The sequence below is a fragment of the Naegleria lovaniensis genome (assembly GCF_003324165.1).
Source record: "Naegleria lovaniensis strain ATCC 30569 chromosome Unknown tig061, whole genome shotgun sequence".
NCBI lineage: Eukaryota > Heterolobosea > Eutetramitea > Acrasida > Naegleriidae > Naegleria > Naegleria lovaniensis.
The window spans coordinates 53015-74622 of NW_025407883.1; the positions used below are offsets into that span (position 1 = coordinate 53015).

Here is a 21608-nt window from a genome sequence, read left to right on the forward strand (position 1 = left end):
CAAACACCAATGGCCCTGCAAGCGCTGATTCAGCCTTACATGGACATTGCTTCAAGTTTCCAATCGTTGATTTTTCTCAGGAGCAATCGTGTTCGTAAGGTTTGAGCATGACATGAAGAGTGAAGACGATCCGTGATGAGGTTTAAGGCATCCTGAAGGAGTGTGAAAATGTGACGACCGTCTGGACTGTGCGTGAGGTGGGCTTTGTACTTGAAGAGTTTTTCAATGTTGGCTTTAAGAAAGCTTTCCAAATGTTTCAATTCTTGTTCCGTTTGAATGGTTTGGTGAGTTCTTTCATGTATTTCTAAAATAATGTCGAAAGAATCTGATAAATAGGAGGTTTGCTTGATGTTTTGTAATTTGTTTGGAGATGAGGAAGAAGTAGGTGAGTCCTGATGAAGAAGAAAACCTTCAAGTTTGCTCAAAGAATCAACATCATCAACAGGATTGGTAGGCTTTTTGAAAAAGTGGTCCCTTACATGGTCGTTAGATTCATGCTTTTCCTTTGTTTCATTCTTGTCACAATAGGGAACGCTCTTCGAAAGATAATCAGGAGGAGTTTTATCTCGAGTTGTGTGTTCAGCTCTATTTGATAGAGTGGTGGTTAACGACTTGTTTGTATGACTCACTGCCACAGAGTTAATAATGAATGGTTCGAGTTCATTAATAATTTGATCCAATCGTCCTGTTTTGATTTTCACAAGATATCCAATAAACTCTGAAAGAACTATTCTCTTGGCATCAATTAATCCTGGTCTGTTAACATGTAGTCTCTCTTACTGTTGTAATATCAGAAAGTAGTACCTACGTGATTTGAACAGTAAATTTTCGAGTAAAATAATTATACATTTTCTCTCTAGAAGTTATGTCTGTAAATTCCTCAATTTTCACTAGCCCTTTGGACATCAGATTGTAAATTGCTGAAACTGCATGTTCTACAGTAATAACGCTGTGAGATATTGTTTCTAGAATGGATGAAGAACGACATTGGTAATTTTCATTGCCAAGTTTCTCTTTTTTTTCCCTAATTATTTCTGATACAATGTTTGATTTTCTTGGAGTGAGTATTGAATAGTCCAAATCATTTAGCAAATCATCTACTGATTTTGGAATTTCTATGAGAGATGGCCGTAATTCAGGGATTTGGTTTTCGAACTCGCGATGTACAATGAAAGAATAAAAGGCTTTTAACGAAAAATCGTCAACTAAAAACTTGTCGAAAATTGCAATGCTCTCATAGTTATGTTTGTAAGCTTTGATCGACTTGAGTATATCTTTCCATATCTAAATATCAACCACCACCAATATTGAGGCAGGTACATTTCTCAATATTAGAGTTTCATGATAAAACACATACCATGTCAATGATAATCTTGTCATGATATTTTGTTGTAATCATGGTGTGAATAAGTAGTGATGTAGAGTATCCATGGGTTGCAATTATTTGGCTACCTTTGTTCGATGATGTAAATAATTGATAACAATACTCATAAATTTGTAAAATTACATCAAGAAGCCATTCGACCGATTTTGTGTTGCTACCATAATATACATTATTTACAGAGGACAGTTGTGATTCCGCTATGTTATTTTGATGATACAGAATTTGTGGAGTTGTTGCCTTCTTCTCAAAATGAATTATTTCTGGATCATCAAGCTCTGGTTCGGATGTTAAGTCCGCTGAGTTTAAAAACTCTTGGGTGTCGTTGCATGGAAGAAATTCATTTTCAAAAGAAGACAAGGAGAAAGTGGCTTCTGGGGTCTCTTGAAAACATTTCCCGATATCATTATCGGATTCGTTTTGGCATTTTCTTGAGTTATGTTTTTCCGATTCAGTTTCTTCATTGTAATTAAATTGCAAATAATCATCAATTTTTGAATAATCCAAAATAAAAGCCTTATTATTTGAGCTTGATGACACCCCAGTAGGAAGGTTTATAGGATATTTCAGGAACATCCATTCATTTTCTTGGATCCGTTCCATATCATCATCCCGATGATCAAACGAATCAATGCATTTGCTCAAAAACGACCTCCGCGTTTGGTTTTGAGAGCTCTCTCCATACATCTTGCTCATTTTTTTTAACTGAATTTAAGGAATTGAGGATTAAGGCAACCCCAATAATGGGATTTCCAAATCTAGATTTTAATCTTGTTTTTTTTCGTTTTGTAAATACTTCTATTTACACTACCAATTAATTCTTGGGTCATTGTCAGTCTCTACCAGCTGTCTCTTTCCTCAAAACTGTGTTTACTTTCTAATAGTCACTTTCACTTGTTCATTCTCACCTCGTATAACCAAAAAGCATCACCATCGTCACGACCAAAGCAGCAATTCCCAACGCAAACACCCAAAACAAAATCAACACATTCGCAGCACAACATCCCACAAATCCAAACTCAATGGCTCGCTCTGCAATTTTCCTCACTCGTCGATACGGAGAGTCCTTGTATCGATTCCCGCGGAAGGATCGAACATATTTCCATCGAGCATCCTCCAAAAACGAACATTCATGATTATGGAAAATGAAATTCTTTCGAATCAAGGGTAAGAAACAAAAACAAGAATAGAAACAACCACAACAAAAGAGCCAACTACCCACGGCGAGGAGAGTGCATTTTCGAGTGAGACGAATGACTTGATCGTATTCTTCACTTTCTTTGAGTCGAAATGAAGGTTTCGAAGAATAGTCATAACCTCCAAGTGGTGGTGGTTGTTGTTGTTGATTCATATCGATGGAAGATGCAAAGTGTGGTTGTTGAGAATGAATCATTCCGTGACCGAGGGGAGTGGCGAGTGTGGGGTCTGTTCCAGAACTAATGTAATAACAAACTCGAGATAATTGTTCATCGTAATTGGAGGTTCTGTCTTCGGATTCGGAAGGGAAATCGAGCATGTTGAATGCGCATGTAGAGAGTGTGAGTGGTTGAACAGGTGTTTTTGTTACTCTCGAGTAGTTGTTGGTAAAATGTTTGTTGTTGTAAGGAATTTCAAATAATTATATTGTTGAATGTCTCACTTGATTGGAATATTGACTACTACTCTAGAAAAACACTAATACCGGTTTCAAGACTTTCTTTTTTCTAGTATGCAGTAGTGTTAGCCAAGAACCAACGACTAGTTTTTTTGAAGTCAGTTGTCTATTTTAATATAATTGGTAATAACCTGTTTATAGACTTTCATGAAGTATAAAATTGAAGAGTTAGTTTTGACCAAATCTCACCCTTTATTTATATGAAAGGGATGACTTTATATTAAATCCTAACATCTTCAAAAGCTCCTGTATATTCAAAAGTTGAATTTCCACATCAAGTTAATTCGAAACATCATGTCCAAACAACACGAATAGCAACTCGATGACTATTTCGCAACTTTTCATGTAACTTTTCAGTAACGCTTTGATTCGTTACAACACTCAATGGATTCCAATTTTATTTTTAATTTTATTTTCATTAAAGTCTCCATTGAGGTGCTGCAGAGTTACTCTCAATATTACTCTCAATATCTTTTGCTTGTTTCATCTCCTTATCTACATTGGAAGTGTAACGCTTATTTCCTCCCTCAGAATCTTTATAATGCAAATCCGATGGGTCGATCTTGTTGCCAATATTTGATTTTTCTTGAAAATCAGAACCTCCTCCTCCTGTACTGGAAAGGTTGATGTTGCTACTACTATTCATTTGACCTTCTTTTTGTGAGGTTTCTTGTTGTTTCTCAGATTCGCTTTGTTTGAGAATGTCGGCTGCTTTGGTAAATTCCTTGTTCATGTGAATGAGTTGTGTATGGATGAATAATGTGGTTTTTTGTGTAAAGAGTAAATATGTTGTGATTCAGGATAGAATTTGTTTCGACACTCATAGTTGAATTGGATATTAAGGTTCATGGATACCGAGTATGGAAAATTGCTAAGTCTGATGATGACTTGTTGAATATCATCTTCTGAATCTATCTAATATCTAATCCAAATTATTTGGAAGAAGGTACATTCTTTCCACATGTGCGAGAATATTCTCGAAGGTATCGTTTGAACGTTTTTGCCTTCAATCGCTCCATAACTTCTGAGATGGCCATGTCAAACATTCCAAATGTAGGGAATTGAGAATGAAGTTGCAACAATTCTTCACAAGTCGAAGAGAGATGAATCTTGGAATCCATCAATGGATTGTTACCCATGGATGGAGCATGAGTGAACGCTGGCATGGATTGAGTATGAACAAATTCTTTTCCATTTTCGTGTTGTTGCTTGGACTCGTGTGAAAATGTGAAAAATTTTTCAATCATTGATGTCGCTTCTTGTCTCATTCGTTTCTTCTTCTCCAAATATTCATGTTCACAATTATTCGTCATATCCAATACAATTTCCGATTTGACTTTCATTTTGGGTACTTCAAACAATGTCCTATCTTCATATTCTGCTCGCGAATATTGTTCTTGAAAGAGTAATGCTTTTCGTATGAATTTCAGTAAATTCAATTGATGTTCTTTTTTGGCAATTGTTTTCAATACATTGCGATAAATGTCATCTTCTTTGACAATACTCTTCAACATGATTCCATCCATATAATCATTTCCAGTTTGTAAAATGCTCATTTCTGCTTGATGCAAACGAAGAGATTCATAAAAACTATCCATATGTTTTTGGAGGGTCCTATTTTCTTCTTCCATGAACATTTGGTTATGTTTTAACATTTGATATTTCAACTCAAGTTCTTTGAATTCCTGTTCGTATGATTTGTGACATTGTTTTTTCATGTTGTGTAATCGTCGCGCAAATTGTGTTTGATGAGAATGTAATTCTTGAAGCAATGCGTCAAAATTGTTCATAGCATTTTCTTGTTGTTGTCCAAAATTGGTATTCGTGTTCACAACTGAATTCTGAGTGACCTTATTCGAGCCCATAATCAAATGAGTGGGTGAAGTGTATGATTCCATTTCATTAATCTCATGCTGTGGAGAAGCGGGCGTCGTTGCTGTCGAAGAGGATGTCGACGACGATGTCGATGAACTATTCGTAGCCGTCGCTTCATCTGAAACTTTACCCTTCTTGTTGCTGGCACTGGAAGGACGTGTGTAGAGTAGGGGATCATCATCAAGGTCATCATAATCTAAATAATGTCTATTTGAGTTTGAGCTTTTTTGAGAGGATCCATCGTTCACAAATGAATCTAATGTTGAGACAGATGATCTTGGTGATTCACAGTGTTTGGACCATTTGATATCATTTTCGTCAAAATTTTCTGGCGAATGATGCGTCGTTTCATTGACATTGTAAGGTTCATCAGTGGCACCGTTCGAGAAGTAATCATTTTCAATTTTCAATCGAAACACTGCAATGTAAGCTGGTGTTGTCTCTTCGAGTGTGGAATTTGACATTTCTCCCAATGAGAGTTCGACTGGAAATGTGACACCGTTCGATCTCTTTCCAAGGAGAGTTCTAGGTTTTCCAATTAATCTCTTATCTCTTCGTTTTAAATAACGTTTCATGTAATCGTCATGAACTGTTGCGAGATGAGAAGGCATTAAAATTTTGACATTTTGTCCAATTAATTCTTCTCTTGAAAATCCAAATAAACTCGTCATGGCATCATTGACAGAGAGAATAATTCCTAGAGCATCTGAAATCACAGCAGCATCCAACACTGCGCTTAATAAAGTTTCCATATGATAGCTCACTGAATTTCGTGACACATTCGTACTACCAAATTTAGAACTGTGTTGTGAACTCGATTGTGGTCCAGAAATTGCTCGATCCATAACCTGAAACCATTCTTCATATTCCATTTCATTTTCAGCAACCAACATGATCAAACTCGATGTCTTTTTCGTCTCTGTGTTGCAATTCTTCAAGTCATTTCCATCAACAATCGTAATGGCCATACTAAAATTCTTTCCACAAATATTTCTCGCACTGTGTATTTCATTCTTCATGAGTGTGGTGGTCATGGCAGTTTCCTTGTTGTTATGGCCGCCATAACCACAATCATCATCAACACTGTGCATGGTTAAATGATATTCTTGAAGAGGAGTCGTGCGATGAGAATCCTCATCGTTCATTTGTTTTTTGAATTTCTTTAATTTTCCATCGAGTGTCAAAACAAACCAATATCTGAAGATATCAAGCATGATGATGATGAATCATGTTGTTGTTGTTGTCATGTTAATATTGTTGTTGAAGTTGTGTCATGTTTGATGAAAAGTGTTGAATGACACAAACAATAAATTTGCGAGGACTTACTTTTTCCATCGATTGAATAAACTGCCTTCTTTTTGTTGTAAATATCCACTCTTGATGATTGAATGAGATGGCATGATTTCTTTCCGATTAAAGCAATGTCAGGTCTTTCAAAGTTTTTGTTGTTGTGACAAGGTGTTGTGGAACGGTTTTTTTGTGTAGTAAATGAAAGGTGTTGTTATTGCAGCCCGACACTTTCAAGTCCTATTACCCAGATTCTTTTTGTGGATGGAATCAAGAGACAGAATCTTCATTCCAGAAAAGAATCTCAAAGAGTATTGTATAAAGTTCCATGTGCACCTTTTCGAGCGAGTTTGCTAAATTGGATTTACAAAACCATTCTCTCTCTTGCATTACTAGAGTATGGGATGCTCGGTGAATTGCATTATCTCTCTTTGAATTTATTTCGTCGCAGAATTGTGTTCTCGTTTTCATAATAATACAAGTAGTACTTGAAAAGTAAATTTTTAATAATAAAAATGACCGAGCCTCCCTTAAGGTTTTTATTCCGATAACTATGATTGATGAAAATGTTCAATCACCAAAAGACTGAACTCCCACGATTTTTGGGTTTTAAAGTTATTCTTTTCCTTGATTCAATGAACGCATTTTTCGGAGATGCAAAAAGTATGCGCGATTCCACAATATTTCATGCTACTGTGTCGAGATGCAGTTTGTTCTCGTTCAACAGCTCGTAATTTCTTATCTGCTTGTGTCATGTTTTTCGTGTTCACAATCACCTTCTCCATCTTGCTCAATGTGACTGGATTTAAGTTGAATACTTCATTCCATTGACGGATCGTGCAGGGCAATTTAAAGGACTCTTTGATCTGTTCCATGTCTCAAAGTAACAAAACATTCATGAATGAACCTTAAAAGAACGAATGGCTACGGCATCAGTACTGAGGTTGGAGACAACTTGGGAACCTGCAGTGCTGTAGCCATTTTGCCACATGTGCTTACCATCGGAAAGACGAAAGAACGAGGAAAAGATGTTCATAGTTTCGCCAATCCTTCCTCTATTGCCATTTCGTATTATCAATCGTGTATTTTTTCATGGGAAGGTCAATTTGTCAAATCGTTTGGAAATGATAATCAACTATACTGTGCTCGAGCCATATGCTTTTGTAAGGTGACAGGAGAATTGATCATTTGTGACAGTGACAATCATAGAGTGCTTGTTTTACGATAACTATTGTGCATGCCAAAATTTATATTTTTTGTAGCCATTTTAACAAGACATCTTTTTAAATGCAAATATCACTAATGTATTGGAGTAGTAATGATTATTTGCCATGTCAATACAAATCTTTTTGGAAACTCTTCACCAATTCCACATCCTCCAAATTATGATCGTCCAAAGTCAAAACTTCACATCCCAATTCTCGAAAATCTCTCAACTCGGATTCTTCTTTAATTCGTAAGGTGTGTTCAAACTGTGCACTCACACATCCATCCCGAGCAACCACTGTCCATCCGTCACTCTTCCATGTTTTACTTTTCGTTGAACCAGAACAAATGACCGGTTCGATGGTGAAAATCATTCCTGGATGCATGATATCGGTTCCAATAAATTCTTTGCCATACTTGTTTTTAACCATGATTACTTGAGGAAGCCCATGAAAAGAGCGACCAATGCCGTGTCCAACATAGTCAGGACTTGATTTGAATGATGTTCCATGAGCTTGATTGTATTTTTCGAGAAAATTATCAATGGCATTTCCAATCCCTAACGTATATGTCACAACACAAAATAACAGTGTTGAAAATTGTGTATCAATTCGATCCATAGTAATTTTCATGAAATAATAATATTGTTCATAATTATTTTCATCCATAAACATTACTTACTGTACATGGGTTCTCCAGGTCCACACACTTTAATAGCCTCCCACAACGCTTGTTTTGTTACTTTCACAAGAGTTTTATATTCTTCCTTAATTGGCCTTTCGGGTGTTTCTTCATCGGCTCCAACAATATAGGTGCTATTCGTGTCACCATGAAAACCATCCAAATAAACAGTAATATCCAAATTGATAATGTCAGAATATTTCAGAGGCCTTGTATCTGGGATTCCATGAACTAGAACTTCATTGATAGATGTGCAAAGAGATTTTGGAAAATTGTTATATCGAAGTGGTGATGGATAAGCTCCTCGTGAAGTCTTTGTGTGTCCACATTAACAAATTATGATTTTCCATTTACCAGCGTTTTTCGTGACGTTATTATTCCATCATGACATGTTCAATAAATAAATTATATATATTCCAATTCGATTAAAATTATTATTGAAAATAATTATTGACATTTTTCCATTCAATGAGTGAGTAAATAATAATTACGACTACGTATTATTCCAAAAACTCACAATATATTCAAAAACTTTTTCATCAATTTCCTCCGTTGTTACTCCTTCTTTCACCAACGATCCAGCAAATCTCAATACTTCAGCAGCCAATTGGTTCACTCGTCTAATTTTCTGTAAATCCTCTTCCTTACAATGAATTTCCAAATCCATCGAATATTCTCCTTTCATCGTTTCATAATACGGTGGAACTTGAATTTTAGTGGTATCTACACTTTTAAATGCATTCATGACTGGATATTGTCCTTCCATGATTCGATCCGGAGTAAAGTAGGGTGATTCCGGTTTTAAATAATGTTCCGGAGAAAGTTTTTTAGAAGTGGATGATGAGGCTCGAGCACATGGTTTGTTATTGATTGTATGAAATGGTTGTTGTTGTTGCTGTTTTTTCAATAAATAATCAAGATGGGTTGTTGTTGTTGTTGTGGATGTAATGAAAATGGAGGGAGTGTAATGATGGTTATTATTCAGTTCAGCGGCCGAGTTGAAAAATAAATTAAAATGCCTTCTGCATGATTTAAATTTCTTCATTTTTTTTTGTTAAAATTAATTTGTTTTATTATTATGATTTCAATATCAATTATTTGATAACACCAAAACGACTCTACAAACGAGAGCCAGCATTCCAACCTGAACTCTCAACTTCTGAATAATTTTGATAACTTTTTGGAAGAGTCGTGAATTGTTCTGCCTCGTCTTCACCACCAATACTACTCGAAAGACTAATACTTCGGGAATGGTGATGACGAATGGAGGAAACATCGACACGACCAGCTGCTACAAAGCTTGATTGATAAAATTCAATAGGATTGGATGGTTTGCTATTGTTGTTGAAGGAAGTGGGAGCTGCTTGAGCTCGGTTCTCAATGTGAGAAGGAAATGCATAAATTCCACAGCATTTGATGACGAGTAACTTTTTGAATAAGGTCAATAATAACCAAAATACGATGAAAATGACATAAAATCCAATTAAAAATCCTAAATGTCCAAGAAATGCAGTGTCTCCCTTATTGTAATCTAGCAAGTCGCCATATGGTAGTGTTCGAATGAGATTCGTCTCTTTCAATCCAATGACGTACAAGAGATAGGTTGGACAATATAAACCCACAAGAAATATATGCCAGAATCTAAAATAAAAGTCTGAAAACAGGGCCTCAATGACGCTACCAGTAAATGTTAAAGCATGAGCAGAAACGATCATGAAAGTAATTCGATCGATTGGAAAATTTCCTGTTGGGATGATAACTGCCCAAAATCCTATAGTCACAACTCCACTGGCTACTAAATTCAATTCAGAAATGATCCATACGACATTTCCGCTCCAGTTCAATAATTTTTCCAACCATGGAGGCATGATATCTACGTATGGAAATGTGACAGTGTCTGTATTGCCACTTCCAATGCTATTTCTCTTCCTCTTATAAATAAATGCCACGACTAAGAGTGTCACATGATATATCATGACCACAATGGTATAGAGTAGAAATAAATTAAAGGTATTATTGGTGAGATATTTGGTGTAATTGAACCATATATCGGCCACACTTCTATTTCCTCTATTTTCGAATTGATAAATATAAACAGCAGTGACAATTGCAAGTGTCAAATTTCCAAGGCGAATAAATAATAAAATTGCACTCGAAATCCAACAAGAAACGTTATACTTGTGAACGCTTTTTGGTGTCACTGATCGAATTTTCACAGAAACATTTGTATCTGTAATGAGAGGGTCATGTTCACTAGTGGAATAGGAGCTAATGGTTGAACAACTCGAACACATTCGATCTAATAATTGGAACGGTGTCGAATGATACATGGCAAACGAGCCATTCTCATTAATAGATGCCAACGAGTTGTCAATTCCCAATGGTGTTGACAAGGCAAAATTCTTGAAATTTCTCCATCCGAAAAAGCACATCATCCTCCAAACCAAAGAACTTCTCTGATGTTCCTCTTTATCTTGCTCCTCGACTGCAAATGCTTCAATACTATCCTCAAATCGTCCATATTTTGAATAGTACATGGACGGTGTTTTCCGTCGACTACTTCTCCGTCGATGAAACGTCGTTTTCAGTTTGTCCAGAATTTTACGAACCACAAATATTTCATACAGTAACGGAATGACAATGGTTAATACCAACGGAACCAATAAGAAACAAATATCAAAGGTAAGAATGAAGCCTCTAACGAGTGCAATATCATGAGCGGTATGATTGGTTGTTGCTGTTACACCATGAATGGATGAAATTTCTTGTAGTAGTTGTTCCGATATTCTAATGGAATTTCTCATTGGATCCTGTTGGTTGGAAATGATTGAAGATGAGGTAGCTACTATGGATGATGAAAACGATGAAGAAGAAGAAACAGAAATTTTCATACCAGAATTCTGAATGATCCAATCAAACAGATTCGTACCAAACGTGATGAGCCATTCATGATTATTCTGTTGGTTGCGTAGAAAATCCACAAACAACGACCGCATCATGAGGTTCTCTCGAGATCCGATTCCAAAAGAAGTGTTGTTGTCGGTGAACCACACACAAATTCTGCGTTTGGTTGATTTTTTTTAAAGTGTTTTCAGGATTTTTGAATTTCGAATTCATATCCAAATGGGTGTCAGGTTGGAAAAAGTCATATGGTGAGTGCAGGATTATGAAATCATGAATGTGCAAATATGCTCCTCTTTGGAATGTTACGGGGTTGAAAGTGTTGTCGTTGGTTGTTTTGTGAAATAAATTTTCGTAATTCATTTAAAAAAAATGAAGAGAAAATTGAATACCATTTCGAGTGCAAGCAATTCATCCTCAAATTCGGATGCAAATCAATCAACGTTGAAAAAGCCTAAAAAACCCATGAAACAATCAAGATTAAATTTCGGAATGATGGGTACAAATAAGAAATCGAGTAGTAGCAGTAGTAATGAGGATTCGGAAGGTGCGGTTGTGTTGGTGATTGATGAGGACAATGATGAAAATAATTCTTTGAAAACAAATTTTGAAACAAACAAATGTGTGTTGTCCAATTCGAGCCTAAGCAGTACCAACAGCTTATCTTCTCAATTTTCCAATTCTTTAGAGAATATTCATTCATCGGTCCGATCGTCATCGGATTTATTATCACCAATATTACTTGGAATTGATCATCCCTATGATATGAATCAGAAATTCAAATTTATTAGTTGGAATGTGAATGGAATTTCTGCCATCATTCGAAAACAACCCAATTATCTAAAGAGAATTTTCGAGAATGAAATGCCCATTTGTGTTTGTCTTCAAGAAACAAAATTGTCGACGGATATTAAGATTGCTGACATGCAAAAGTTTCACTTCAAAGGTTATGAAAGTCATTTCAATACGTCAGAGGCAAAGAAGGGTTATTCAGGAACTGCTGTTTATATTTTGAAGAAGAGTCCTTATCGAGTGGTTCGAGTAAAGTTTGGTATAGGAATTGAAAAACATGATCAAGAAGGAAGATGTATTACAGTAGAATTTGAAAAGTTTTATTTGGTCAAGTAGGTTTTCTTGGATCACATTTGCCACGATTTTAATGAAATGGCTAATCATCAAATGTTTGGTTTTTTTTCATGTCATTCAATTTCATGAAACATGAACAGTACCTATTGTCCCAATTCTGGGCAAAACCTTGAACGCTTAGATTATCGAACGAAAGAATGGGATATTGATTTATTGAAATATTTTGAAAAATTGGAAAAGAAAAAACCAGGTATGTGAAGCAACAGATACTTTAATGAATCGTCATCTTTGAATTTCAACTGTAGTGATTTGGACAGGAGATTTAAATGTTGCTCTCACACCCATTGACATACACAATCCAGAAGGCAACGTGCGATGTGCTTGCTACACACCTGAAGAACGTTCCAGTACTCCAATTGTCACAAAAACAAATCCTCCCTTCATTGATGCATTCCGATTAATTCACGGAAATAAGAAATTCTGTTACACCTATTACGGATATCGTAACAATAAGAGAGACAAGAAGGAAGGTTGTCGAATTGACTACTTTATTTGTAGTGAACCCTTAAAACCTTACATTGAAGATTGTTACATTTTAGAAGACTATTATGGAAGTGACCATCTTCCTATTGGATTGATATTGAGCAATAGTAGTAGTAGCAGTAGCACTACAACTTCCACTACTGTGAATCAGCAGAATCAACCAACGAGTGAAGCACCAATTCCTGTGTTGTCATCATCAATTGTTGAGATTGAATCTTCGTCGTCCAATGAAACCCTTCTATCAAAATTCTAGAATATTCATTGGAGTGGACTCCTCAAATGCCAATAGTCCACTCCATGGACCATGATAATCTTTCACAAGAAGAACCATCTCTATTGATTTACTTTTTTGAGAAGGAGAATATTCCTCATATGTTTATACATGACAAGATTCAACAATATTGAATGTAATACCTCTCTCTATAGGATCATGCTAGTGTTCGACGTCGAATAACACCCAGAATATTGAGAGAGCATGGAACGGACAAAAAGTATTTTTTCTCTGGTTGAGCGTAAGGTGATGTCTCAAGACAAGATTATCTCCCACACATCAAACTTGTATTCTTCATGGTGTGGATTTGATGCCTCTAGCCTCATGACTTGTGTGTCACACCATCATGATGTGGTGTCGCTTCTCTCGCTTCGTTTAAAAGTGAGCGCTTTTTCTTGGGTATGTACAAAGTAAGAAAAAACAAAGCTACTCTACAACAGCGCCATCACGGCCACACAGTAACAACTCGAAAGCCTCAATCTTTCAAGACATTTAAGAGCGCCACAGAGTTTGAATAATAATTGCCAATATTGACAAACAACAAGTGGTCCAAAATGGGTCTTGCAATTTCCAATTGTTCCGATAAATGTCTCAAGGAAATTCCATCTCCTCGACAACGTTTGACATCACTCTCATCACGAACAGGGAGTATGGGAAAGACATTGGTTCGAAATACATCCGAAGGCTCATGTGCTTCTCCAACCGGTACCAATGCAACAAATTTCGGAATGGACAATCAAATCGAAGGCTTTATATCTCAAAAATTAATCACGTTTTTGAAATCGAATGCTTACTACAAGAATCGAACCATTCCTGAAGAACAAGAATTATGGAGAACTATTTTAAAGCAATCGGTAATATGGTCAATTTTAAGCACACCTTCGAAATTGAAACAAATGTACTTGGCAGGTCATGAGAGAGCGTTTTTGGCATTGAAACCAAAACTCGATGATTTGGAAGAGGAGTTTAAACCAGTTTTGAAACGATTTGGTAGTTTTGATGCTACCAATGATGACACGGATGATATTAATGCCGTTTCAAAATCTGTGGACATGTGGCAACTGATCGATGTTCCAGAATTTGACATGACGGATGTGTCACAAATGATCAATTTGAATAAGAATTTCAGTGGAGTGAGATTACTCTTATTACCAACGTATCCAACCATACCTCATAACACAAAAGTGAACATGCAATTACATGACGAGCCATTAGCACGAACTATGAGACATTTACTTTCTCCTCTTGGAGTGGATTTAACATTTGACATTCGAGAGGACATTTACATGAAACCAGTGGTTGCCATTGGATCTATACTATTTGAATGGGACTCTACTGTTGGATTGTGCGTTCCAAGATATTGCTTACAACTCTCAAGAATGGCCGTAACCGAGAATTGCATTTATTACAATAATCAGATTAATATGGAGGAAGTATGGGATGTCGTGAGTAATGTTGTGTGTGAGTGGAATTCGACCAAACCATCCCTGTTTACTTGTAGTCAGCAATCACAGCAACGATCACAAAGTATTAGTGGACGAAAACAATCCATTCCATCCAGTGCAATGGGGAGTGAAGTTTTTGAAAATAAGGATCGAAGTCAAGATTGTTCTGCAATTTATTTTACGTATGATTTGTTGAGTGCTATTGTGAAACATTGTTCGTTGAAAAAGTCAGCAAACGAAACGCCAAGCACAATGAATACAATCACTTCACAACAACATCATGATGTAGAAGATGAAATTGCACAACTCTTTTTCCCAGACACAGAAACATGCTCGTCCATTCTGGTTAAGGAATTATTGCATGAAACTTCGCAATTACCACCAAGCAAGCTGTATGATGGAGGAGACTCCATGTCTCTTAAATTTCCATTGTCAGAACTATTTCGAGAGCATTTTGAATTACCAATTCTTGGACCAAAAACGATCGAATTTTCGAATCACCATGAATTGGATGAGTTTGTGCAAAATTTACTGTCCAAAGATCCAAAACTGAAAGAAAAGTTTCCATTCGAATTTGCCATACTGAGATGCATTGATCGATGTTTTTGGGTTGGTCATCTTCATGATAACGATGATGAAACGTTCTCGCCAAACACAATGATGTGTTGTCCTTTTGGTGACCCAACTGTCGCTGCTGGATTAACGTTTATGAAAGATCATTAAAAACTAGTTCCATTGAAATTTCGAAGAGTTCATTTGTTAATCTATAATTCCGTAAATTATTCGAGAGGTCGATATGCAGGTCTTCTGTTTTTTCTCCAAAAGAAACACCATGTACAAATTCCAAATGAAATGATAACAATCATCACTCCTGATATAACTGAGACGCTCACAGCAATGATCACGTTATGATTATTGTCACAAATAACAGGATTAATCCATTGTTTGGGTTTGGGGGTTTCCACATTTTGTATTCTATATCCTTGAATAGTATTTCCTGTTTGCTCTGCTTGCAACTTGATGGTGTTGCATCCTTGATTTTGGACGCCAAAAGTCACCAAAGATGTGAGGCCAAAGGCTCGACCAATTTTTGGGCACAAATTACAGTCCGAAATGTCTTGCACCCAAAATTGCAAGTCTTCACAAATGGATTTTGTTGCAATCATTATACCAAGCTCAGGTATCATTTCATATTTTCCAGAAATGTTCAACGATAAAAAGTTATCTTGTAATTTGCATATCGTTCGTGCTGTAGAATAATCAATGTTTTGATTCACTTGCAACACAAATGTTTGATCTGTGAAGCGTAAATATGCGTTTTGGGCAAAATTAGGGAAAACATCCATTCGATCCATTCTCCACATGGACGATGAAATAGGACACGATGAAAATCGATCCACAGGATAAACTAATCCTTTCCAAAATACTGGAAATTGTTTTTCTGGCATTGGATATTCTATGGACCAATAAAAATTCAAATTCTCTCCATCCTCATCGACGTCGTACAATGAATACGAGTAATTTTTCTCAGGCATCCACAATTCAGCATACGTCTTACATCCAGAAGGATCCATTAATCCATTAGGCAACAGTAAATTTTCACAACTCAATTGATTCACAATAAAATCAAATTGTGTGGTCAGATTCTTCTGAATTTCATACGTTCCAGTCAAATGAATGAAAATTGGATATTGTCGAATACCATGTTCATAATCCGAAGTTTTCAAAATATGAACATCCACTGTATTGGTGGTATTATCCAATTTAATACTAAAAATCTCGCTTTCATAACTTGGAGCATCATCATCTAAAAAGCCTCTCCAAGTATGATCAAAGACAAACTCTTCCCAATTCTTCGGAGCTCGATCTCTCAGAAGAGCTGAATTCCTTCTTTGACTGGATCTTGTATTCAGAGTAGTTAATGATGCTGATTCCAATAATGATGAAGTTGTTGTTGATCCTTCATGATGATGAGAAGAAGAGGAGAGGAATGAAATTTCGGAACCATGAATCATGATTGGATGATTTATAAATAGGAAGAGAGAAATAACTATTAATGAAAGGATGAATAACGATGATGATAATGGAAGGGATTTGTTCTTCATTCTATTTTGCTGTGGTTGTTGATGATGATGATGAACGATGAATTTCGGAACAAACATTTTTTTTCATCATTTCTGAAGAAAATTTCAAAGTTTGATTTTAATACTTGACAACAAATGTGTTAGAAATTATTTTAGAAATTATTTGGAGAACTTGTAGCTTACTTGAACGCCTCAATACAAATCATTCCGTTATGCTCCAAATAATTTCCAAAATTTTGCAAGTCCTTTCTCTGAAGTGTTCCAATCATTTCCATGGGATGAAATTTGACAGTGTGAAATCCAGCCTTCTTCAATGATTTTTCATACGTTTCTGCATTGAAATGATGATTGAAAAATTTCACCACATAATCTTCATGTTTGTTATCTTCATTGAAATTCAAATCAATTGAAAATTCAAATCGATCTCCGTCTTTCATGACACTTCTTCCTTCTTTTTCAGCTGTTGGAAATTGAGATCGAAAACATCCAAAAGTTTGTTGTTTTTCACTAACAAATGCTTGATTGAGAAATGGATCAGTATTCAATGTCACGAAAGAACCTCCTGGTTTCAACACTCTTGAAATTTGTTCACACATCGTTTCCAATTCTTCCACACTTGAAGAATAATGAAGAAGGAAACAAGCACTCACAAGATCAAAACATGCAGTTTCAGAAGAGGATGTGGATGGATCTAAATGTTGATGGATCCACTGTTTCATTGCTTCATTCTTGTCCAATTCTAAAACATCTCCAACAATGAAATGAACTGGAAAATGAGAAAGATGATTCTTCTCCATTCGTTTCTGTTTACTCTGATTGGCAATATTAATCATTTCAGGAGAAAGATCGACAGAAAGAATGGCTTCAAGTTGAGAGTGGAATTGATTCCAAAGTGAAAATGTGTCATGTCCAGAACCACATGCTAAATTCAACAATTTAATCTTGGGAGTGTTTGATGTTGATACATGTTGTAGGGAATGATTGAAATGTTTTAAAAACGTGGGTCCAGTGATGTGTTTGTAATTGGGATGGAATTGAATGAGATCGTATTTGGAGGAAATTTTGTCGTAGATTTCTTTGGTTTCTTGACTGCTTTGTGAGGCCATGATAGATCAAAGGCTGTTATTATTGTTTGATCGATTTGTGGTGGATGGGTTGTTGAGATATGGTTGGTTTGACTGTGTTGTTTTTTTTCGTTAGTTGTATGCACGTTTGATTACGTTTTTGTGGTCATGACAGTGACGTTGTGAAATCTTGTCACGACACTTTTTTGTCTTGAAGTTGAAATGTTGAATATAAAAAGTGCGAGTCTGAGTGTGACATTTGAGAGCTTTTATGTGAAATTTCAACTGGCATGAATTTGAACTTGGACATTAGGCTAAATGGTTGTCACGGATCATGTGGGAGCCAGCTTATTTAAGTGCCTCAATACAAATCACTCCATTATGCTCCAAATATTTGCCAAAGTCTTTCAAATTGGTGTTTTGTGGCTGTCCAATCATTTCCATGGGATGAAATTTGACAGTGTGAAATCCAGCCTTCTTCAATGCCTTTTCATACGTTTCTGCATTGAAATGATGATTGTAAAATTTCACCACATAATCTTCATGTTTGTTATCTTCATTGAAATTCAAATCAATTGAGAATTCAAATCGATCTCCGTCTTTCATGACACTTCTTCCTTCTTTTTCAGCTGTTGGAAATTGAGATCGAAAACATCCAAAAGTTTGTTGTTTTTCACTAACAAATGCTTGATTGAGAAATGGATCAGTATTCAATGTCACGAAAGAACCACCTGGTTTCAACACTCTTGAAATTTGTTGACACATCGTTTCCAATTCTTCCACACTTGAAGAATAATGAAGAAGGAAACATGCGCTCACAAGATCAAACAGTTGCTCATTGGAGGAGGCTTCAGCGGGGTCTTTGGGAAGTGAATTTGATGAAAATGGTGAGTTGTGACTGAAAGAAAAATCGGTAAAGCATTGAGCCACTTGCTCATTCTTGTCCAACTCCAAAACATCTCCCACTACGAAATGAATTGGCAAATGAGAGCCGTTTTCCTTCTCCATTCTCTGTTGTTTTTTCAGATTTGCAATGTTAATCATCTCAGGTGATAGATCGACAGAAAGGATCATTTCAAGTTGAGATTGGAATTGATTCCAAAGTGAAAATGTGTCTCTGCCTGATCCACATGCCAAGTTCAACAACTTAATTTTCTTGGGAGTTGAAGTTGAGAGGCGTTGTAAGGCATTGTCGAAATGTTTTAAAAAAGTTGGAGTGTTAATGTATCTGTAGCAAGGATGAAACTGAACGAGATCATACTTGGAGGAAATTTGATCATAGATTTCTTTGGTTTCTTGGCTGGTTTGGGAGGCCATGTTGTTGCTGAGCTATTGATTTGTCTTTGTTGTTTTTTTGTGTTGGTAATGGTTACTGTCGTTGTGATCTGACCAATAAATAATGCATGACAACGTGAAAGGAGGATACTACAAAGCTCTTTTTGTTCATTGAGCAGGGTGAAGTTGAAATGTTGAACGGGAAATGTGCCACATCTACAAAAAAGTGTTGGTCTTACTGTGACACTTGATGAAAAGTGTTTTACCCGAAACGTCGCTAATACTGGTACAAAGTACTTTTCTGGTCCATCGATCAGATGTAATCCAAGTCTGTGTAAGTTGCAACATTTCTAATTTCAATGTCTGTGAATTGTGAACGCTCCCACTTGTACAAAATTCTCCTGTTAAAAATGTGTTGTTTGTGGAAGAGAGAGCTTAATTCACAATTCACAAACATTTCATTCACGTTCATTGTAATTGAGTCAAACACTTCCTTAATATCAAATGATTCCAACAGGTTTACCACGTGCATGGTCAGTTCAGGCACATTAGTTGAATTTCCATTTTCATTCATACAACGGTTGTGAACGGAAACAAATCGATCTCTAATGTAATTAAATACTTGATAGGGATTTGTCTTGTTGCCAGTAAAATCTGAAAAGAATTTTGAAAGAGCTTGGATAGCGTCACCATTTCTAATTTTCTGAATGAATACATCGACTTTGGTGAAAAGAAGAATTTTTCGAATGTGTTGTTGTCTCTGAATATCGGATATGGTCTTGATTTTTGTTAGGACTTGTTCAAAATATTGCAAGCTATCGAGTAATCGATTAGAATTCCCTAATTTGACAATGGAGTCTCTACTACTAGGAGAAATTAAATCTTCAAAACAAACTAAATCAATTTCTGAAAGAGGAACCATAAATACAATGCAATCCAAGTTAGGTTTTTCTAAAAAGTTTTGTTGAGCAATTTGAGTGTCACGCTTGTCTCTCCAACCCAAAGTTTCAAACAAGAGAAATTTTCGAGTTTTGTATGATCCATCGTGTTCTAAGTTGAGATGAGTAAAATCTACCACTGGCATACTTTCTATAGTAAGAGTCTTGGCTCGAATCATATCTTGACAAGTCATGGCATTGACTTTTTTCAATTTTTCAATCCTTCCATCTTGTAAAAAGTATTCAATATTTTCTCCCAATAGAGGTGTTGGAATTTTTCTTAAATTTCGTTCACGGTATGACTTTTGAACAAGTGGATGTTTCCACAATTCTTGCATTACTTTGAAAAATTCCTTTTGTTTCCAAAGACGAGAAATGATGGCTAGTTGTCGTGGAGTGCTACTAGAGGAAGAATTTGCGTCAGTGGAATTTGAAGAAAGGCCGTGCGAAAATGAATCAGTAGAATTGTTTTTAGGACTAGAAAGTGGGGAAATTCTGGGAGAGGAATCTTGTTCGTGATGATTACCTGTTTTGGGAGAAATCATAGTTTGGAATTGTTGATACAAATTTGAGAAATTTTCAATAAACTCGGGAGAAGAGTTGTGAAGTAAATGATTTAAATTCACCTCATGTTGTGAGGAAACCAACACTTTCAAATAATAAATGCAATAAATGAGAATCGAGTCACGAATTGATTTCAATTCGGCGGATGTAAAATTGTGACTTCTCATTTGTTGAAGAAGCGTGGCTTTTGAAATGCATGCATTAAATATAAAATAAAATGCATATTGTCAATGGCAAATATCGATGGCAAAAAAGGCGGGATATAAGTTGATCAACATATGATTGGCCATCAAGCCTAGAAGTACTTACTTTTTCCGCTATCAATACCTCCAACAAGTACCACAAGTCGACAATTTTCAATTCTATTCAAATTCTTCTCCCTTGGGCTTACCATGTTTGCCACTGCTTTTGAGTAAATACTGTATTGTGCACCTCGTGGTGTCTTTTCTCCAGCATGCTGGTGCATACTAGTCGTGGAAGGCGACAATCCTCCATTCTGATGAGATGAATTATTAGTTCCAATACTTAATAAGGAAGCAATGGAGATGGATCTAAAACTACGTGTTCTATTGGACATTCCGCCATTAGAGTGTGGAGATGCCTTACTAGTTGTATCAGTGTTTTGGCTTAATTGTCCCATATCATTCATGGTAATTTGAAGGGGTGGAATGATCACTTGAGCCTTGTTATTTGAATTTGATTGAAAACAACTCTTTCCCGAAGCACTTTGGAGAGTGGAAAACACTCCATCATCTGTTTCTTCATTATTTTCATCATTATTTCCATCTGAATGATCCCCACTCGTACTGCTTTTGAAAAAATTGAAAGACCTACTACGACAATGAGAGGATTTTGCAGCCGTTGAAATTGGAGATGAGGATGATGAGGCTATGGTGTTATGGTTGTTATTGGTAATGATGGTTGTGGACGGAGAGGTCGTATTGTTGGCCGAATTATGAACAGTTGAACTCGTGCTGGATGGAATGGCATGAGTAAAATCAGTGATCGTTACTCGGGTCGAAGATTCATTGTTTTGATTGGAATGTGGATGATGATCCGAAGTGGTTGGTTCAGAAACGCTTTTTGACCTTTTCCTGAGAAATGATGACGATCCTCCGGAGAGTTTGTTCATATGATGATGAGTATCCATCACGTTGGAATGGTTTGTGTTTGAGGATAAATTGATCACATTTAATTGTGCTTGTTGGTTTGATGATTTGGTGGTTGAGTCTAATAGTTGATGATTACTACCTCGCAACAAGATTTCAATACCATTGTTATTATTGTTTTGTGGTGATTCATCATCTGTAGAGATGGAATCGATATCGGGCGCTGATATTTTAATTCCCATGT

At 36.2% G+C, this 21608-nt stretch overlaps 13 protein-coding genes across 13 annotated transcripts; 3 read left to right on the top strand and 10 right to left on the bottom strand.

Annotated features, from left to right (window-relative positions):
• Window positions 1-35: 35 nt before the first annotated feature.
• On the bottom strand, window positions 36-2077 carry C9374_012894 (uncharacterized protein; the record flags this gene model as incomplete). Its single annotated transcript, XM_044688710.1, has 3 exons — window positions 36-756; window positions 809-1284; window positions 1358-2077. 3 exons carry the CDS (start codon window positions 2075-2077, stop codon window positions 36-38), a joined length of 1917 nt encoding a protein of 638 aa, XP_044542222.1.
• Window positions 2078-2285: 208 nt separating this feature from the next.
• Window positions 2286-2897, bottom strand: C9374_012895 (uncharacterized protein; the record flags this gene model as incomplete). Its single annotated transcript, XM_044688711.1, has 1 exon — window positions 2286-2897. The coding sequence occupies one exon, from the start codon at window positions 2895-2897 to the stop codon at window positions 2286-2288; it is 612 nt and encodes a 203-aa protein (XP_044542223.1).
• Window positions 2898-3453: 556 nt separating this feature from the next.
• On the bottom strand, window positions 3454-3768 carry C9374_012896 (uncharacterized protein; the record flags this gene model as incomplete). Its single annotated transcript, XM_044688712.1, has 1 exon — window positions 3454-3768. One exon carries the CDS (start codon window positions 3766-3768, stop codon window positions 3454-3456), a length of 315 nt encoding a protein of 104 aa, XP_044542224.1.
• Window positions 3769-3967: 199 nt separating this feature from the next.
• On the bottom strand, window positions 3968-6310 carry C9374_012897 (uncharacterized protein; the record flags this gene model as incomplete). The annotated part of the gene is made up of 2 exons (XM_044688713.1): window positions 3968-6107; window positions 6237-6310. 2 exons carry the CDS (start codon window positions 6308-6310, stop codon window positions 3968-3970), a joined length of 2214 nt encoding a protein of 737 aa, XP_044542225.1.
• Window positions 6311-7098: 788 nt separating this feature from the next.
• On the top strand, window positions 7099-7425 carry C9374_012898 (uncharacterized protein; the record flags this gene model as incomplete). Its single annotated transcript, XM_044688716.1, has 1 exon — window positions 7099-7425. The coding sequence occupies one exon, from the start codon at window positions 7099-7101 to the stop codon at window positions 7423-7425; it is 327 nt and encodes a 108-aa protein (XP_044542226.1).
• Window positions 7426-7531: 106 nt separating this feature from the next.
• On the bottom strand, window positions 7532-9129 carry C9374_012899 (uncharacterized protein; the record flags this gene model as incomplete). Its single annotated transcript, XM_044688717.1, has 3 exons — window positions 7532-7962; window positions 8085-8397; window positions 8602-9129. 3 exons carry the CDS (start codon window positions 9127-9129, stop codon window positions 7532-7534), a joined length of 1272 nt encoding a protein of 423 aa, XP_044542227.1.
• Window positions 9130-9202: 73 nt separating this feature from the next.
• C9374_012900 (uncharacterized protein) lies at window positions 9203-11083 on the bottom strand (the record flags this gene model as incomplete). The annotated part of the gene is made up of 1 exon (XM_044688718.1): window positions 9203-11083. The coding sequence occupies one exon, from the start codon at window positions 11081-11083 to the stop codon at window positions 9203-9205; it is 1881 nt and encodes a 626-aa protein (XP_044542228.1).
• A 274-nt stretch (window positions 11084-11357) lies between these two features.
• On the top strand, window positions 11358-12867 carry C9374_012901 (uncharacterized protein; the record flags this gene model as incomplete). Its single annotated transcript, XM_044688719.1, has 3 exons — window positions 11358-12109; window positions 12212-12321; window positions 12377-12867. The coding sequence occupies 3 exons, from the start codon at window positions 11358-11360 to the stop codon at window positions 12865-12867; spliced, it is 1353 nt and encodes a 450-aa protein (XP_044542229.1).
• A 572-nt stretch (window positions 12868-13439) lies between these two features.
• On the top strand, window positions 13440-15053 carry C9374_012902 (uncharacterized protein; the record flags this gene model as incomplete). Its single annotated transcript, XM_044688720.1, has 1 exon — window positions 13440-15053. One exon carries the CDS (start codon window positions 13440-13442, stop codon window positions 15051-15053), a length of 1614 nt encoding a protein of 537 aa, XP_044542230.1.
• A 56-nt stretch (window positions 15054-15109) lies between these two features.
• Window positions 15110-16492, bottom strand: C9374_012903 (uncharacterized protein; the record flags this gene model as incomplete). Its single annotated transcript, XM_044688721.1, has 1 exon — window positions 15110-16492. The coding sequence occupies one exon, from the start codon at window positions 16490-16492 to the stop codon at window positions 15110-15112; it is 1383 nt and encodes a 460-aa protein (XP_044542231.1).
• A 101-nt stretch (window positions 16493-16593) lies between these two features.
• On the bottom strand, window positions 16594-17520 carry C9374_012904 (uncharacterized protein; the record flags this gene model as incomplete). Its single annotated transcript, XM_044688722.1, has 1 exon — window positions 16594-17520. The coding sequence occupies one exon, from the start codon at window positions 17518-17520 to the stop codon at window positions 16594-16596; it is 927 nt and encodes a 308-aa protein (XP_044542232.1).
• A 306-nt stretch (window positions 17521-17826) lies between these two features.
• On the bottom strand, window positions 17827-18795 carry C9374_012905 (uncharacterized protein; the record flags this gene model as incomplete). The annotated part of the gene is made up of 1 exon (XM_044688723.1): window positions 17827-18795. The coding sequence occupies one exon, from the start codon at window positions 18793-18795 to the stop codon at window positions 17827-17829; it is 969 nt and encodes a 322-aa protein (XP_044542233.1).
• A 271-nt stretch (window positions 18796-19066) lies between these two features.
• C9374_012906 (uncharacterized protein) lies at window positions 19067-21606 on the bottom strand (the record flags this gene model as incomplete). The annotated part of the gene is made up of 2 exons (XM_044688724.1): window positions 19067-20439; window positions 20565-21606. 2 exons carry the CDS (start codon window positions 21604-21606, stop codon window positions 19067-19069), a joined length of 2415 nt encoding a protein of 804 aa, XP_044542234.1.
• Between the last annotated feature and the right edge of the window lie 2 nt (window positions 21607-21608).